Source organism: Toxotes jaculatrix, chromosome 9, assembly GCF_017976425.1.
Source record: "Toxotes jaculatrix isolate fToxJac2 chromosome 9, fToxJac2.pri, whole genome shotgun sequence".
Taxonomy (NCBI): Eukaryota; Metazoa; Chordata; class Actinopteri; family Toxotidae; genus Toxotes; species Toxotes jaculatrix.
The window spans coordinates 20,095,103-20,113,265 of NC_054402.1; the positions used below are offsets into that span (position 1 = coordinate 20,095,103).

Below are 18,163 nucleotides of genomic sequence, written 5' to 3' on the forward strand. Positions count from 1 at the left end.
CTTAAATAAATATTCTTAAATACTTAACTCCATCCTGTATAAATATTCTTGCTCTTAAAATGTCTCACTAAAAGATTTTTCATTCCAGCAGCGATAATAAGCCTCCTTGAGTCAAATTTTGTAATTATTTTCTTCATTAAAACAAATCATTAAAATTGTATTTATACCATATTTGACTTGCCCCTTGCTCCCCAAGTCCCCAAGTGTTATTCGAGAAAACATCAAACAGGAGTTCACACACTCAATACTTCCGTCAAGGAATTTATTGTCTATGTGAATTCTTCTCTATAGACTGCCTAAAAACGTCTTTACAATACAGCGATTCACATGTGCGTACCATTCACTGACAACACAGCGTTGCTTAGAACAGCAACTTACATTTTCACATACTAAACTTTTACAGGTAAAAGCAACATATTACCATACTTCTACTTATAAAAACAAAATAAAGACAAAATGTGACAAAAAATGTAAAAAAAAAAAAATAGAAAAACTGACAAGGCCAGAGCTGGAAAATGAATATTGATTGTAATACACAGAGCGTAGAAAATGGGGCCCTATTAACTGAGCACTGTGTAGGAGACTATGATCAGACAGATGTAATGAAAGAAGCTGTTCAAATATATAACAATTGTGGTGCACTAAATAAAACCTGGGGGCTTCTCTTGGACTCCTTGATGTAAAGTTTATAGGGTTTGATTCTTTTGTAAATCTTCTTTATTAGTTGTTATTTGTACTTTTGAAAAACTGAGTTTAGGTTAAATCTATACCAGTCTCCATGTATACATAATTTCTGTGATCTGGCTGTTCATAACACAGCACTCCTTTTGGGTGGTCAAAAACTCTTTCATTTCATCTTCTGCTTTTAGGTTATCCAGCAGCACGTCTGCCCTTTTGATAAGGGTGGTCCAGTCCAGCCCTGTCGGATAAACAGCATACTATGTACAAGACGGGTCCATGTATATTCAACACATCACCTCTTCTGCTCTGGAGAAAGTCCACTCTTCACCTCCTCTACAGGCATGAGACTGGGGCTCATTCTTGGCATTCTTGGGGATGTTTTCTATGGAAGATCATCGGAGCTGGATGAGCTCGGCAGGAGAACACACTCCTGTCTTCGGCCCCTTTTCCTCCTCCTCTTTGCAATTCGCAACCTCCTGCGGATCACATCTAGAAGACACACACAGATTAGACTGCTTACTGATGTAAACAAAGAGGCCTTTTTGTCTCCACCTAAGAGGTTTTATGGTTATGCTAAAATTGCTGCCTGTATTAATTAGCAAAATCTCTAAAAAAGGCTATTTAAAAGACCTCACAGAACTAAGGTCACTTAATAAGGCCAAGGAGGAACTGATTAGTTAACAGGACTGGTAACGGATCCCTTTGTGGTCCACTTACCTGCCACACTGTCATAGTCCTGGCGTGGGTCATGCCAGTAAAGGCTGGGCGTGGTTCTCCAGTGCCGGTACAGGCGAGTGTGAAGCACGGACAGCGTCAGGAGAATCAGCAGGAAGCCCAGCGCCGCTGCCGCCCACACCGCCTCATCCGTCCTGGGGGTCCTCGGCAACCCCTTATTCACAATGGCGGCTCGGGCCTCGGCTGCTGAGGCCTTGGTGCAGTCACAGTGTTTGCCTGACTTGCAGCTGTCACAGTCTTGGCTGTTGGGCAGGTAAATAGCTGACTGTGGGTGTGGGTGTTGTTGTGGCTGGGGTGGAGACTCTGATTGGGATTTGGAAACAGAATCAAAGCCACTGTTTTCACTTTTGTGGTGAGAGTGTGTGGCACTCTGTGTTTGTTTATGCTCCAACTCCCTTTCTTTTACATCTACTACCTCATTATCCTTCATCTTGCCATCTGCTGTGATAACTTTATCATAGTTTTTCTCTTTAGAGCTGTTCTCTTTTATGCTGTGTTTAGCAGAGTCTTTGTCTCCCGGTTTGGCTGACTCAGTACCTTTGTTTTTGGAACTGAAGGCCACGGCTACAGGCCTTGCAGTGTGGTTATGATCTGCAAGAACATCCACGTCCGCTGAAGGGTTTTTGTTTTTGGGGTCTGTGTGTTTAGGGCTGAGCTGCAGTGTTGCTGGCTGTACTGTTAGCCAGCTTTTCTGGGACTCAGAAGACCTCAATTCTGAAGAATCACTTCTAAGTGTAGACATATTTGACCCCAAAGGAGTTACAGGCCTGGGTGTAAGGCTCTGATTCAGATTTTGGATCTTGGATTGAGCTTCCCTTGGACCAGAATGATCTGACAGTGTGCTGTTCATTGGAGGAGAATCAGCTGATGGTCCCAGTGTCCTCCTGAGGATGGTTTTATTGGTGTGGTTGGCCAAATAGGCGGCAGCGTGTATTGTATTGTCTCTCTCCTTCTTATCCTTAGCGTCCTCCTGTGTTTCTCTGATGGCAGCTCTTATCTGTCTGCTTTTCCCTCCCTTTTCCATTTTTTTCAAGCTCTCCTTCTTCATCGTGGACTCCAGCTCTGCCCCCATTGCCTCATTCAGCAGAGAAGAGACCGTCTGCTCACAGCATTGCCTCAGAGACTCCTGGGAATTTACAATAACAGCTACTTAGAGACTCTTACAAGACTGCTGAAATGACTCTTCAACACTGCTTTTAATACAGTACATGTAAAATCCTTGATAATTAACATGTGCATCAACAAAGTCAGCATAATCATCAGTGAGGTCTCCGAACCTTAATTTCTGTTGAACGCTCCTCTGGATGTGTGTGCTGCAGTCCGTGCTGCTTAGCTGGCCAGGTCAACAGCAGGTTGTATTTTCTGATGTGGTTCGCACCTCTGAACTTATTTCTTGTGGTTGTAGTGGTCTCCAGCCAATCACAGACGTCTGAAGAGGCCACAGTAGGCAGCTCCAAAGTGCGACCCCAGGACACCAAAGCTACTGGCTGAACACAGAGACAGTAGTGAACACTCACCACCCTCTTTATCTTCTTCCATAGAAGCTCACCTCCTGATTTAATTTAAGTCATGGGACACTAATCGTTTGTAATAATCGTCTGTAACAAAAGTCATCCGTGCCTCTTTCCTCCAATAACAACATGTAACACTGTAACAAAACTGTAATGACACAAACAAGGCCTCTGGCACCTCTTATGTAGTGTGTCTCATCCACTTCACATACTGTGGACTGCCTCAACATACATACTGAAAATTTGAAGACTCTCTGTTACACCCACACAAAGGTTGTTACACCCTTAGACGTGGATTAACAGATACCTGATAGGCCTACTAAGCTACTGAAGACATGTAATCAAAGTTTGCACAGCTCAAAATATTGCGGCGTGTGAACTGAAAAGAAAAACTTTTAAGTTTAATCTCACTGACATTAGGTGTTTTCTTACCATGTGTTTACTGAGCTGTGGATGAGGGGTGACGATGTAGTCCGACAAACAGGAGCGGGCCAGGACAGACAGCAGGAGACGCTCGTGGAGAGGAGCACAGGGGTGGTAGAGCAAAACAGTAGCTCCATGCTGGAAAATACACAGAAACAAAAACTCAATCTCACATGTGACTATCACTGTCCCCATCCTCTGCCACCAAATTAGTTTTCACCAAAATTGATGACGCAAAATAACTAAGTGCTTAAAATAATGTAAATATTGTATTCTCTCCTTATCTGTGAATAATGTCTTTCAGCTGACAGAGATGCCTAAAGGGAAAAAATATGATTTCTTCTGTGGGGAAAAACATCTGCCAACCACTAACTAATGTGTTAAACCAGCTATAAACCAGCTACAGAGCATTCTGGTATTATGATGCACAACAGGCTAAAAATCCCCGACACGCCATAACTGCTTGTTAAATCCCTGATATTCAAGAAAGTCCATGTGCAATGGCAGCTCTGCAACCAAAGGGTCCAAACGAATGTGAGTTGTTGGCAGCCTTCCCTGTGTTACTGTTAATTTAAGTTGCAAGGAAACAATGCATCGATTGTGTCTTAACTCCCCAGTTTGATGCATTTCAGGTTTAAACAGATTGCCAGACTGGGAAACAGGACAAAAGGGACTGTGAGCAAGCTGTTAATTCAGAAATCTGTATTCTGCTGTACACAACCACTGAACTACTCAATAAACCCTGTTTGTCATGATATAAAAAAACTAATATGGCATGTAATGTAAAATAAATATCACTTATGTGATATCATGCTGCTTTAAAAATTGATCTGATTCAAATGTTAAACAGATGTAGGTATATTTTAAAATAGGCAAAGTAAAAAGGTCATTTTCTTTTACTGCAACATTAAATACCTTGTGGTATATAGTCACAAGTGCTGAATGTATACTGGAGTGTGTCTCACAACCACAGTTACTATTAAAACTGTCAGTGTCTTCATCTATTCCCTGAATATAAATATCTTTTCATTTTCTGTACTAAGCAGATCAAGTGATTAAATTGCAGTGAGAGTGGAGACAGAGGCTGAAGCAAAACCAAGAGATGACTGACGCTGCAACTTACGTGCAAGTTACTGAGCCACCGCTGAGGAGGACAGTACAAGTACTCTCCACTTTCTGCCCTTACAGGTCTGTACGCTCCACTACAACACACACACAAACACAGACACACAACTTAACATCCTGGATAGCTCGACTATATGTGAAAAAAATTACATCTGTCGATAACTTAATTGCAGCATTAAAAAGCAGCAGATAAGGACAATAAAAGCAGTGTGACTAAAGGTCCGTGTGCGTGTCAGCTGTATTTATATTTAACAACTAAAGGCCTTTGATGTGTGTGTGGCCGTTCAGAGAAGGACTTTCCATCTCTGCTAAGCCTACTGGATAATATATCTGTCCACACAGTCTTACCTGTTGGGAATGGTGTGACTGTAGGAGATAGGTTCATCCATACAGATCTGCCTGGCTGGCTGCAGTGAAAAGAAATTAGATCCACTTAGATTTTTTCACTCTGTTCCTGGGGTAACTCTAAACACCCACTCTTTCAGCAACCATGCAGGGTGGAGCTTTTGGCTCATTTCATGCATTAGCATGAAAACTGTGAACTTTAATTTGGATATAGCACTGAGGTTATCTGAATGGGCTTTGATTTTAGGAAACAGCCATGTGATGTTAGTGACTGGATGGTCAAAGGCTGAGGGAAAATTCTATAAAGCCAGCAGTTGCTTGGAAAAGCATTTACTTACCTCGAGATCATACACTGTGTCAATACTGGGATGTCTCTGTAGATAGGAGAGGGAGTGAACACAGGTTAAAGCACTGAGAGAGCAATCTGAACAACCTAAACAATGGCCACTGAATTGTATGTTGCCTTCGTGTGAAGTGATCAGAAGAGAGCCAGGGAGCTGAAAACTGATAGTACTGGCAGTGCCACATGCACAGGATTTACCACAACAATAACTTCCTCATGATTGTTTAAACTTCCTGGCTACAAGTGTATTGTAGCACACCGCACCCATCAGAGTCAGTGAGGCCATAATGTTTAACACAGATGATGATGACGACGATGAGGTTTGTCGTATCCATGGTTACCTGAGTAGACTCTGGCCAGGTAGACACTGAACAGTCCCAATAACCAGCATCAGCAGGCAGGTCCATGTCCAAAGAGAGCTATGGACACACACACATACACATAATACCTTAACATATAGAACGCTGTTGTCTCTCTTACACACACTCTCTCTCTCTCACACACACACACACACACACACACACACACACCAGCAAACATAATAGGTATTAAACCGTACCTTTCCATTGTCACATCCTGGCCCGGGAGACTCGGAGACACCGCACCGACCCAAACTGACCCACAGCGCGGCCAGGACCGTCACTGTCAGCGGCGGGGACGTCGTTTGGCACGGCATGGTGACAACCAGTCAGTCATTAAAGTGTGAAGGGACCCACATTTAACGCTAGCTAGTCGTCATAGCTTACCTTTGGTCCACTAGCTACAGATCGGCTGATAAAGAACTGACCTTTCATAATCTCAGGACAATATTTATTTGGCAAAGTCCCATAACAGAGGAGCGGGTGAGACGTGCGAATGACGGTTAAAAAGGTAACCGCCGCCGCACGGGGCCGTGTGTTCGCCGTCCTCTTCAGGTTAAGCCAACGTTGGCTTGCTGTTCTACATTATAAAGTACAATAATAATGAGATGGACACAGTTACTTAAAGCAGAACAAGGTAAAAGAAAGTGTCACTGACTCCCATAACAACTGTACCACTTTACGATACACATCTGTCAAGTTCTCTACATTGTTGAAAGATCAATTGTTGAAAGAAAGATTTCCTCAGGAATTTAAAAATATAACTTTTGTACCAACTTTATTAGCTATGCTAATATCTTATGTTCATCTTTTTTTGGTATCCAATGAGTCAGTTAAGTATTTACGAAATATATTCTGTAAATATGTACAATTCATCGTGTATTCCTTTTTTCTTTTCAATTTTAATTACAAAATATTTTCTTTTATTTTAATGATAAAAATCTATATCCGGAATTAGCAGACTCTGGTATTTCTAACTTCACACAATGTCAAACTACGGAAGCTGGAAAGGAGCATAAGACAGAAGTTAGACTGGTAGTAAAATATGACCCCGTGGTTATACCTCTGAATGTCCACTGGGAGGCGACACAACAGCATTACATGATTTAAATCATGTTTATTGATTTAAACTGTTTATTTTATCTCTTACAGTTGGTGCGTGATTACCACAGACAAAAGAGAACCTCTGCGACCGTGTTTACAGACGAAGTGTTGTTCCTTAGCTGCTCGAAATAAGAACAAACAAGCCTACTCCACTGGAGTCGTGCAGTAGGTATGATGGATGACAATTTGATAATTATTATTATTTTTTTCTTTTTTTTTTTTTTTTGCAACTGGTATTTCCCCGTCAAACATAGTAAAAGTAATGTTTATCCGCAGGACCACTGGACTTTATACTCATGCACACATTGCAGACAGGCTATTGCCCTGTCACCCGAGGCAGTGAAACAAGAACAACCTGTTGGCCATTCTAGGTGCTTAAGACTCAGAGAATAACAATACGTTGTTGTTTTCAAAATAGAAGAGACAGTATAAAATACTCTGAAATAAATGCTTACAATCTGTAAGTTGTCTCTCACAGAAGAAGAAAATGTTTATGAAAACAGCAGGCCTGGTACATTAAGTTCATAGTAGCTGCAGATTTTGTAATATTAAATATTTTCTTTCAGAGTGGGACTTATTTTGAAAGTTGTGGTAGGGAAGTCTTCTTGACACTTTCCCTGCTTCCCCACCCATAAAAACTCTGGCTCTACACACCCACAGCTTGCCACACAACTGCACAGGTGGGTCTGTCTGAAGGAGATCTGGGTCTGTGGACAGAGGAGTAATCTGGACCTGTATGGAGTCCACCCTCCCCAAAGGTTTGCTGTCTTTTCGACTATGATTTGTGTAGCAGTCTGACTAGTTTATAGTTTGATGAGTGCGTGCTTGTCTCTTTCTTTAGTCAGCAGAAAACAGTCATTTCCGGAAGAAAGCAAGTTGTTCATTCATTGCTGTTTCATAGAGGTGTTTTTTTAAATTAATGTAATTTATTTACACAAAACAAAGACGTTGTCTTCTTTCCTTGTGTGTTAGGGGTGTGGCACCGTAATATTTGGACATTTTTCTGTATTTATGGCACGAAAAAGTCATCAATTTGCAGGCACCATTTTATCGATTTAGCATCTTATTTTTTGAACTATACTCCCTTCTGTTTTAACCTGAGGAAGTGGGAGAGTGGGAGAATAAGGAAGTGCAGTCACACGTTTCCCTTATTTGTCTTGATACGGCCATGATCATAAAATAGGTTGCTTCAACAGTTTATCCTCCTTACAGTTTGTAGGCTCATTTATTTTGAGTTTTAAGGATTCTAAAGTAAAAAAAAAAAGACATCTCTAAAAACATCTCTAATCTCTAATCCCTGTGCTTTTTAGATCCAGGTGGAGCAGGCGCTGCAGGTGTCCAGCCGCCAGCAGCTGCCCCTCCTGGTGGTTTGCAGCCTGTTGCTGAGGTAGCAGAGCCTGCAGACCTGCTAGACAAAAGGCAGCCTGGACACCCCTCAGGAGGTGGACAGGTGAGCAGGAGAGATATTCAAAGGACACATAACAATCAGTTGATTGCACTGATCCATTTTATTTTAGCACCGTATATTCAAGAAGCTTTATGTGTCTGGTATCCACTAGTTATAATTTCATGACACTAATCCAACATGAAAAAAATGGACCTGCAGTTGCAAATTAATTAACTGCATCATAGTAAAAACATTAAGTGTTACTGTTATGCTTAATGACTCTGTTAGTGTGTGTTTATTCCACTCAGACATCTAATTGTAATGATTGTGAAGGACACATTAAATCTCTGCTCTTTCTTCTTTTGCCGGTCACCAGGAGCTGTACTCATTAGACAGCTCTCTGTCCTCTTCAGACAGCGAAGATGAGGGCATTGGCAAGAAAGAGAAGAAGAAGAAGAAGTTAAAGAAGAAGAAGAAGAAGAAAAAAGTATGTGTCTTAAAAAAAATCTCATCTTCACCTCTAATCATGCAATAACCTCCGTTAAATGTTTATATTATTATTGAGTATTTTCTTGAAATCTCTCAGTCTGACGTATCTAATAAGATAAAGTCATGTCATTTCACAACAGTCAGTTGATCTTGTGGCTTCTTGAGGGTGTTTCCTTGATTTGAGGCTACACACGTTGGGCTACTTTGCAGAAATCATGAGTTTGAACAGTCCCGACATCTGACAGAGGAGGAAGTGCAGCGTAGGCTTCACATAGTCAAATAGGAGAGAACTAAGAATGGAATTACTTTTAGTATGTCAATCATCTGTCATTTTGCAATAGGGGGTTGACTGGCTTACGACATAGCTGGTATGGGCGTGAATATGTGTGTGTGTGTGTGTGTGTGTGTCTTTGCATCTGTGTGTCTTTTTTGTAAAACAAGCAGCTCATGTAGTGTTTGAAAAGCCCTTCCCTTCTGCTGCCAGGCACTGCGCCTTCTCTAAGCGGCTCTCACAAAGCCCCACTGCAGTGTGTTTGTAGTGACTCATTCATTTAGATTCTCATTTACCACTTTCACCAACAAAGGAGCGTATAAATAAACCTGTTCATTGTGCAAATGAAGTTGAGCAATAACTTCCCTTCCTTGCTCTCAACAGGATTCCAGCTCATCCTCTTCTTCTTCTTCTTCTTCTTCCTCCTCCTCCTCTTCTTCCTCCAGCAGCTCTTCAGACAGTGACAGTGAGGTAAGTTATGGCATAAGTGCTGAGCGAGGTTGCTGTTCTTCCTCGCTCCTCCTGTCTTGCTGCAACATGTCACACACTAGTTGCTGTCATCACATGCCTTTCAGTACCACAGAGCTTTGCCTTAGACTTCTCCATACCTACATTGTTTGCATTGAGCCCTTTGAGAGTTCCTTGCGCACAGCTCTCAGGATTCAACTGAATCCAAAATACTTCCCTCAAACAAGTTGAAGAAACTGCAGATCTGTTGTTTGACGGTGCCGTGTTGTTTATGCTAATCCTTTAGATTTAGAGCTCTTTCCTGCAGCACTGCTAAATTAAATCATCGGCCACAAGCACAAACAATTTCACAGCAGCTCATAGCAGATTGTCCCTTCTAACTATGTCACTGCCTTAGGTGAGGATATGTGAGTTTGTCAGAGCTGACAATAAAAGCTGTCAGAAGAGTATTTAGGCTGGAATGGCTGTAAAATTTAACTGTAGCATATTTAGAAATTGAAACACTGAGCTTTTATCTTGCATTTTGGCAAGTTTGAGGATGAGCCCAACTTTGTCAACAGTTTCAGCTTTGAAATGGCTGTAAATCAAAGAGCACACAAACACTTAAAGTATTTCACCTTTTTGTCCAGATTGGTAACATTTTGCTGCAGGTGACTGCAGTCACATGATGGCATGATGTCTCACTCATTTTCTGGGGGCGTGGGTGGAAAATCAGGAGATTCAGGAAAAGCAAGTGACACTGCAAGTTTTTAAGACAAAGGAAAGGAAAAAAGTTGAGGCTGAATTTCTGTTGTATTCCACAATGTGTGTTTCCACTCACTGATTCACTTTCTGATAGGACTGACTTTGATGTAGAACAGTAAGGTTAAAAATTGCAAGAGGGGAACAACTGGAAAAGTAAGTGTACGCAACACTGGAATACATTTCACCCTGGGCACTAGGCGGAGGCTCTAATGACCTGAATCTGATAGCAGACGTTATCTGACCAGTAGAGGAACACACCCAGTAACAATGTTTGGATCACACTGTCTATTGTTGTGGGAAAAAGTGTATAATCTATGAGGAGACTGAATAAAGACTTTGAGAGAAGGTTTGGGTTATTTATTTATCTTTGCAAAGAGGCTCATGCCCAGTACAGAGTAACAAGTAGTCTGCAGAGAGAAGAGCGCTACAGTTCATGGTTGTTGACTACAAAGATAATCACAAATGCTTAGTATTTTTCATTACCGTATCCAACACAGCAAGTCATGACATGACAATAAAGTCATGTGTGATCTGTGTAGTGTTATTTGAGTGGAAACGCCCCAGACGTCACAAAAATGTGGGTGTGTGTTCATGCTTACATGTATAGATATGTAGTAGTAGTACTGCATACTTGTGCACCCGGTTTATAATACTGCATGTGTCATATAGTCTGTGCATATCATTTCTCATGTGTTAGTTTTGGCTACATGACCGCAGCAGGTGCAGATGTTTGTTATCTGATTGTAGGGAGGGCAGAAAACTCTTAATCTACAACTAGTAGGACACCCAACCCTGATCGTGATATCTTTATCTCTCTTATTAAACTTTATTAGGCAAATCTAAAACTCACTTTGCAAACAACCTTCATGCATGTGCACATATGCATTAGAATAATAATTAAAAAAAAAAAATCTGACATACAGTTATGAATGAATCAACACTCCCTTGCAGGATGACAAGAAGAAGAAGAAAGAGAAAAAGAAGAAGAAGAAGAAAAAGGATGAGAAGAAAGAGTACGTCTGGGACAACGTTATCATATCTTATGCTGGTAAGAGAAACAGCGTGTCTCATTTGCAGTGTGAAATTGTTTTTGATGTTTGATGTTTTTAGAGGTGAATGCATTTTTAGGCTCTGTGCGTTCACAGTTACAAAAGTTTATATTGCATATCATAGTCCCACTTCAGGTGATACCATTTTAATGTATTCTTGTGTCCCAAAATTTGAAATATTATTTGCAAGAAGTGGCAAATTTTATCTTGTCTTCTGCTGTTTTACTTAAATATTGTTTTCTTACATCTGCTTAGATTCATCTGTAAACATTATTTAAAAAAGATTAAAGTGGTGCGTTTTAAAATTGGTCTCTTGCTAAAGGGCACATTTACAGAATTCAGCTGAAACTTGCAGTCTGTCCAGATCTTCCACTTATCGAATGATCTCCCAAGTCAGTTTAAGTATGTGGTGACAAAGAGGAGAATGGGTTGTCTTTCAAACTCTGACATGCACGTTCTGATATTTATTATTGCAGATATAGTCAATAAGTTTCTAAAAAGTTCTGTGTTTACAGCAGCTCATGAAAACGTGTTCATTCAGATTTTAATTTCTTTCATTTACTTAGATGAATAAAAAGTTAGATGAATGTTTTTGGGAAGAAATAAACACAATTACACTGAACAATATTCAGACCTGCATGATTGTCTACAAATTCCCTTGATATCTCTAGCAGTGATGAAATGTAATCTGAATCAAATATTTGATTCAGATTCTGAATCAAATATTTTGATTCAGAATCTGAATCAGTTTTTCATTTAGTAAACAAATGCTTTATATTTGAACGTATGAAATGTTTTCAGGTTCTGATGAACACGTGTCTGGAGAGGGTCTGAAGAAGATCCAGGTGAGAGAGAAAACAAATGACCTTACATTTTAAACATGCTGTTAAACTTGTCATTATAGAATTTTACTTGTTGGTTTCAGGATTTGGACTCATCAGATGACGAGGGTGACAAGAAGAAAGAAAAAAAGAAGAAGAAGAAGAAGGACAAGAAGAAGAAGAAGGACAAGAAGAAAAAGAAGGTATGTGGAATGTGCAGATTTGCAATTCAGCAGATTACACAGCAATAATGAACTGTTTTATTGGGTTAGTACACATCACTAAATAATACAATGAATCATTAATATATAAATAACACTGTAAACCTTTATATGACTTAATATCTCTGCTGTACTTCCTCTGTCCCAGGAATCATCCTCTTCTTCATCTGACAGTGAGGATGAAAAGAAGAAGAAGAAAAAGAAGAAGAAGAAGAAGAAGAAAAAGAAGAAGGTAAGATTTTAAAGAACTGTTTAACACTATACATCTATAATAACAACTGATCTCTGCTCCGCCTCTGTATAATAATCAGAACTAATGTGTTAATTATTTAGTTTCTCCTTCTTCTTCTACAGGACTCCAGCTCCTCTTCCTCAGACAGCTCCTCCTCTTCATCATCATCATCATCATCCTCTTCTGACAGCGAAGATGACAAGAAGAAGAAGAAAAAGAAGAAAAAGGACAAGAAGAAGAAGAAAAAGAAAGACAAGAAGAAGGTAAAGCAGGTTCTTTCATTCGTCCCAATCAGCCTTCAACCTGTTCTGTTTGTAAGCACTACAATTATTTAGTATGTAAATCAATACTGGGAAGATTCTACAGAAACTATACAGTAATACCTTTACAATAATCATGTTAATTAATCATGTTAATCATAAAAGGTTTGACTGTGAGTCAAATATACTCTACATTTTCTTGCCAGTGACTAGTAATGCATGATTTGTGATGCAGAATACTGTAAATTGCAAGTCTTACACATTTTTGCATGAGTGGCAAACTGAAATGTTTATTTTTTAATGGCACAGGATTCCAGCTCTTCATCCTCATCCTCATCTTCTGACAGCGATAAAGATAAGAAGAAAAAGAAGAAGAAGAAGAAGAAGGACAAGAAAAAGAAGAAGAAGAAGGATAAGACAATGGTAAAATTCTCCTTCTTGTATTTTAAAAAGCCTAAAGCCTATAAAGAATGTAGGTTTTCAGGTCCGGTCACAGTTTCCTTTTGTGTTTTCTGTATACAGGAGGCTTAGGTTTTGTTAAGTTATGCAGTAACTGGGAAAAGTATCTGGGTTAAGAGACAACTCTTCATTTCTCATTGCATGACTGTGGAAAGGCTTGTATTCACTTTGGGCCGCAGAACAAACCTGATTCCCCAACGGTGCACATGCCTCCTGAGAAAATGAGTAGTAGTCTGTGTGCCTGTCAGGGCTTGTAAGAGAAAGGCATGTAAAGATAGATAGTTTTACCACTGGGCTGCAACACCTCGCCTTATGTTGTTTATTCAGATTCTTTACTACTACAGAGACAATGAAATGGGTCTGTACACTGGTTACAGAAGTATGTTCTTAGGTGTGCTTTTCTGTATATGTAGATTTACAGGGGAAAAGGGCACAGTCTATACCATAAGCCTGAGCTTGATTGCATCTGTATTTTCACAGGATGAAGAGCAGAATGAGCTCAGCAGTGTTCCTGTTCTTTCAGCAGCTGGTGAGTGTTTCCTCTTTTTGGTGACTCAGAAACACACAGTAAGGCATGGAAATCACAACAACGATCATCACTGTTCGTGGTTTTGATGCAACAGTATTGGACTTTCTCGGTTTCTATAGGTGGTGAGGTTGCAGGACCAAGTACTGACGGAGATAAAAAGAAAGATGAGGATGCTGACAAGGTGAAATACTCACACATTTTTGTATTCATGCTGCACCGGACACAACTTTTAGAACATCCCCTATTTCTCCAGTTTTTATTTTGAATTTTGAATGAATAACCTTACATGGTATGAAGGTCAGTGGTAAACTGAAAGGCCACCAAAAAATCATGTAAATCTCACAGAAAACAGCCATTATTCAGGGATAAAGAAATTGATTAACCTGGATTAGAAAATGAAGCCTTGAAAGTTGATACAAACTTTTCAAACAAACGATTCCTACAGGTTACCCAACTTTAGTTGATGACTAACAAACAAACTCTCTGTCTGTACAAAGGCAATGTTGGAACAGAGTGTGTTACTACACTACACTACACTACACTACACTACACTACACTACAGGAGGTGAAAGCAAAGAAACCTGCAAGTGCAACACATTTGTGAGAAGTTCTTCAACAGTGTTGGGATGAGCTTTCCAAACAAATTTGCGTTTCTATTGTAGAAACAACATCACACGTTTGTTTGGCTGCTGGATGAGTCAAAAATTTTGATTAAATTTAGTTCAACAAGAAGATTCAGTGATTCCTTGTTTTTAAAATCTCCAACTCAGACAATGTATTATGTAAATTTAACAGCAGGAAAAATGGAGGTGTTCTAAACCATTTGACCAGTAGTGTACGCACAAACACACTGAAAGTCACTGCTTCATTTTGTCATGACAGGTCAAAACTGAAGAGGTTAAAGCAGCAGCAGAAGGCAAACTGTCCTCTGCATCGGCTGGTATGTGGGCAGCTCTGGCTCTTACACAAATCAAACAGCGAGCGGAGGTTTGGAAAAGTATTTTTGTTGTGGTTGTAAGGAAGTTTCCTGTCCAGCAGGGGGAGAAAAGGCATTCCCTAATGCTACTGAGGAAGGCCACCTGAGCGATGATGAGGGAGAAGGAGGCCAGGACATGGACAGGAAGAAGAAGCTGAAGAAGAAGAAGAAAAAGGTAATCATGCTCTGTACATGCTGCTAAGGAAGAAGAATGCGTTAGTCTGTACGATGTACTCAGGCAGTATTTACTTATTTTTTAATATAATACAGTTATGTTACAGGACAATCAAGATCAAAATTCCTAGTGAATTTTTTTTTCAGAATCATTTTCTGTGTTTTTACAGGACTCTGGCTCATCTTCAGACAGTGACGATGACAAAAAGGATAAGAAGAAGAAAAAGAAGAAGAAGAAGGAAAAGGTAAACAGAGAGCCATGAACACTGTGTTTATACTGTATCTGCTGATGGTGTAGAAATAGGGCTGTATATCATGTTGTGACACGTTTTGCATGTCGGGATAAAAATGATATATTTTTTTTGTTTGATTTGATCCATAGGACTCCTCCAGCTCCTCTTCATCTGATAGCTCCTCTTCAGACAGCGAAGATGACAAGAAGAAAAAGAAGAAGAAAAAGAAGAAGAAAAAGAAGAAGAAGCTGAAGAAGAAGAAGGATAAGGTTTGTGTCTTCACAACACTTCTGTGTATTCCATTTCTTGTACTCATGCTGGTTTGAGAGCTTCAGCTGTGTATTGTACTGATAGTAAATCATTCCTGGCACTTTTGTTTAGCAGGATTCCAGCTCTTCCTCCTCCTCTGCCAGCGAAGATGACAAGAAGAAGAAAAAGAAAAAGAAGAAGAAGGTAAAAAAATATGTGATAAGTTTAAAAATGGTTCCTTTTCCACTGTTGTTACTTGTTTTAAGTAGAGATTTTTTGAGTTTAAAGAACAAGGATGCACTTCTGTTATTGACTCTCAGTGATATACTTGTAGAAGGCCAGCTCTTCTGATGACAGCTCCTCTTCTTCCTCATCCTCATCCTCCTCTTCCTCTGATAGTGACGATGACAAAGTGAGATGACACACAAATCCATTCATAAATACAATATTCTCTAAACTGTAAATGATTGATCTGCACCCAAATTTACTGAGATAAATGGCTGCACAATTCACCATGAGTAAGTTTTTTTTTTACTTTAGAAAAAGAAGAAGAAGAAAGATAAGAAGAAGAAGAACGATAAGAAAAAGAAGAAGAAGAAGGTGAGAATGCCTCATCTTTTGTTTTCCATTCCGGGTTTTTGGTTGAAAATATGAGTTATAATATTTCAAACAACTTCTGGGGATATTAACACCTGAAAATTGGCAAAGATTTCCAAAAAAAGCTTTAAAAAAGTTTAATAAAGACAAAATTCTGAAACTTCTGGAGAAGGGAAAAGTACTACTGTATGAATGAAATGTGATGTGTAATATAATGATTTCACTTCTCTTTCCAGCATTCTTCTTCTGACTCTTCCAGCGATTCTTCTAGCGATGATGATAAGAAGAAAAAGAAGAAGAAGAAAAAGGACAAGAAGAAGAAGAAGAAGAAAAAGAAAGACAAGAAAAAGGTAAAGCAATGTGCACATGTTGTATTTGGTGCTAGTTAAAGTGGTATGTGCGATTTCCAGCACATATTAAAATAGAACGTTCAAAACAAGAAAAAAATGGCAGCGCAGTGACACAGTTACTGTGTTTACATCCAAGGACTCAGATTCTTCTAGCAGTGATGATGACAAGAAGAAGAAAAAGAAGAAGAAAGACAAGAAGAAGAAAAAGAAGAAGGACAAGAAGAAGAAAAAGAAGAAGGACAAAAAGAAGGTAATTTAGTATGTGATGATCAAAAATACAACTTTGTGCATGTTGTTCTTAAAAAAAAGATGATTGACATCCTTTAAATCTGATCAGGACTCAAGCTCCAGTTCATCAGGTTCATCTGACAGTTCTAGTGACAGTGACAAGGAAAACAAAAAGGATAAGAAAGACAAGAAAAAGAAGAAGGAGGTAAATTACTCGTTCTCAAATGGGAATATCATTAGATTATGTTCCCTGTGAAGGTGAAAAGTCTGAATCTTATTGGTTCTCTGTTTGCCCCCCAGAGTTCAGAATCATCAGGAAGTGAAACTGACAAGAAGAAGAAGATCGTAAGTTTGCTCGTAACATAAATGATGTGAAAAAGGTTTTGGGTGATTACAAGCTTTACTTCATTCTTGGGTCAAGATGATATTTCCTCAAGCTAAGCAAACTGCCCTAATCTCTCCTCACAGACAGTCTGTTCACCTTCTGTAAGGTTAACCAGCCCTGATGGCGAGCAAAGCAGCGAGCCAAAAACAGTCTCAGGTTCAGGTGGTGGCGGACTTTCTGCTACCAGTGGCAGCAGCTCCCAGCCTGGTGGTGCTCCTGTCACCTCCTTTGTGTCGCTCCCCTCCAAACCTGTTTTAAAGCTGGATCCTGCTCCTCCTTCATCTGTATCCAAGCCCTCTGTCTCTGCCTCCTCCTTGAGTATGGGAGACAGGGCCACCATTCGCAGACCTGTCAGCCCCATGGAGTCCCTGATGGGGAGCCCAAGGAGGTTTGGAGACATGGGGACTCGTTCCACCACCCACCTCACCTCAAGTGATCTACTGAGAGGCCCCAAGCCTTACCAATGATGACATGTCATAGATCAAAATAATAATGTTACTGATTTTTAAACAGCATGTCTTACATGACATTGGAGGAAGCTGAATGTGACACTGAGCTATGTTCTAATGATACAGGTTTTATGCAAGACAAATATGATCGCTCATCATGAAAAATAAAAGGAGCTAGTGGGTAAACATGCATTCTGACATGGTGAAAAATTTCAAGTTGAGGAAGATAATACCATGAAAATGATTTTTTTTTCAATTGGTAAGAATAAAAAAACTGAAATGTTCACAATCACATGGAATAATTTCAAATTCTTGCTTTGGAGAATAAAACAAGGTGATTTTATTTGTTTTGTTTCTTGTGCCTGTTATTATGATTCTCCCACATTTTCAGTGCCAGTTGTCTTGGAGGTAGCGTCACTTTAAAGTAACAGTCAGCAGGTAATAATATGACAGGGTTATTTAACATCAGTTTTCATTCATCTCTTAGATGATCAATGATGATGAGGGTGGGAGAAGAAGAAGAGAGGGAGCGTAGGACAGATAGAAAAGGGTCCGATTCACAGAGGGGAGAGGAATGGGCTAGTATGGAAAATCACTGTAGGAAGGAAGGGAGGGTAGAGGAAGGACACAGAAAGGATGGATAGATGGGGATGGGGGCACAGAGGGGTTAGGAAAGGGAGGAAAGAGATAAAAATGAGTAGGAGATCTTAAGAGGAGTTAGGGAGGATAAAGGATGGAAGAATGTCAATAGTAGTGTGTGTGTGTGTGTGTGTGATTTAAATAAAATTTAATAAAATATGAAGAAATTACTTTGGGTCTTTAATTACATCACATTCAGTTATATCATGAACATACTTAAACACAGACTGACCAGAGACTGGAAATGACACAGAGCATCAGCTAACAATCAGGAGAGAGCACAATAACAGCTAATACCAACCTCACAGTACAAACTGAGAATGGTAA

The 18,163-nt window shown here is 39.7% G+C and overlaps 2 protein-coding genes across 2 annotated transcripts; one reads left to right on the plus strand and one right to left on the minus strand.

Moving 5' to 3' along the window:
* Positions 1–170: 170 nt before the first annotated feature.
* On the minus strand, positions 171–6,200 carry tp53i13 (tumor protein p53 inducible protein 13). Its single transcript, XM_041045808.1, has 9 exons — positions 5,723–6,200; positions 5,505–5,582; positions 5,159–5,194; positions 4,824–4,882; positions 4,474–4,552; positions 3,360–3,488; positions 2,694–2,903; positions 1,399–2,542; positions 171–1,170 (listed from the first exon to the last, which is right to left on the minus strand). Exons 1-9 carry the CDS (start codon positions 5,837–5,839, stop codon positions 1,064–1,066), a joined length of 1,959 nt encoding a protein of 652 aa, XP_040901742.1. The 5' UTR covers positions 5,840–6,200; the 3' UTR covers positions 171–1,063.
* A 465-nt stretch (positions 6,201–6,665) lies between these two features.
* On the plus strand, positions 6,666–17,540 carry LOC121187720 (protein pxr-1-like). Its single transcript, XM_041047110.1, has 15 exons — positions 6,666–6,795; positions 7,287–7,384; positions 7,937–8,076; positions 8,390–8,500; positions 9,158–9,244; positions 10,937–11,033; positions 11,836–11,879; positions 11,960–11,984; positions 15,138–15,208; positions 15,366–15,392; positions 16,022–16,135; positions 16,272–16,385; positions 16,473–16,568; positions 16,664–16,708; positions 16,832–17,540. The coding sequence occupies exons 2-15, from the start codon at positions 7,363–7,365 to the stop codon at positions 17,213–17,215; spliced, it is 1,377 nt and encodes a 458-aa protein (XP_040903044.1). The 5' UTR covers positions 6,666–6,795; positions 7,287–7,362; the 3' UTR covers positions 17,216–17,540.
* The last annotated feature ends 623 nt before the right edge of the window (positions 17,541–18,163 follow it).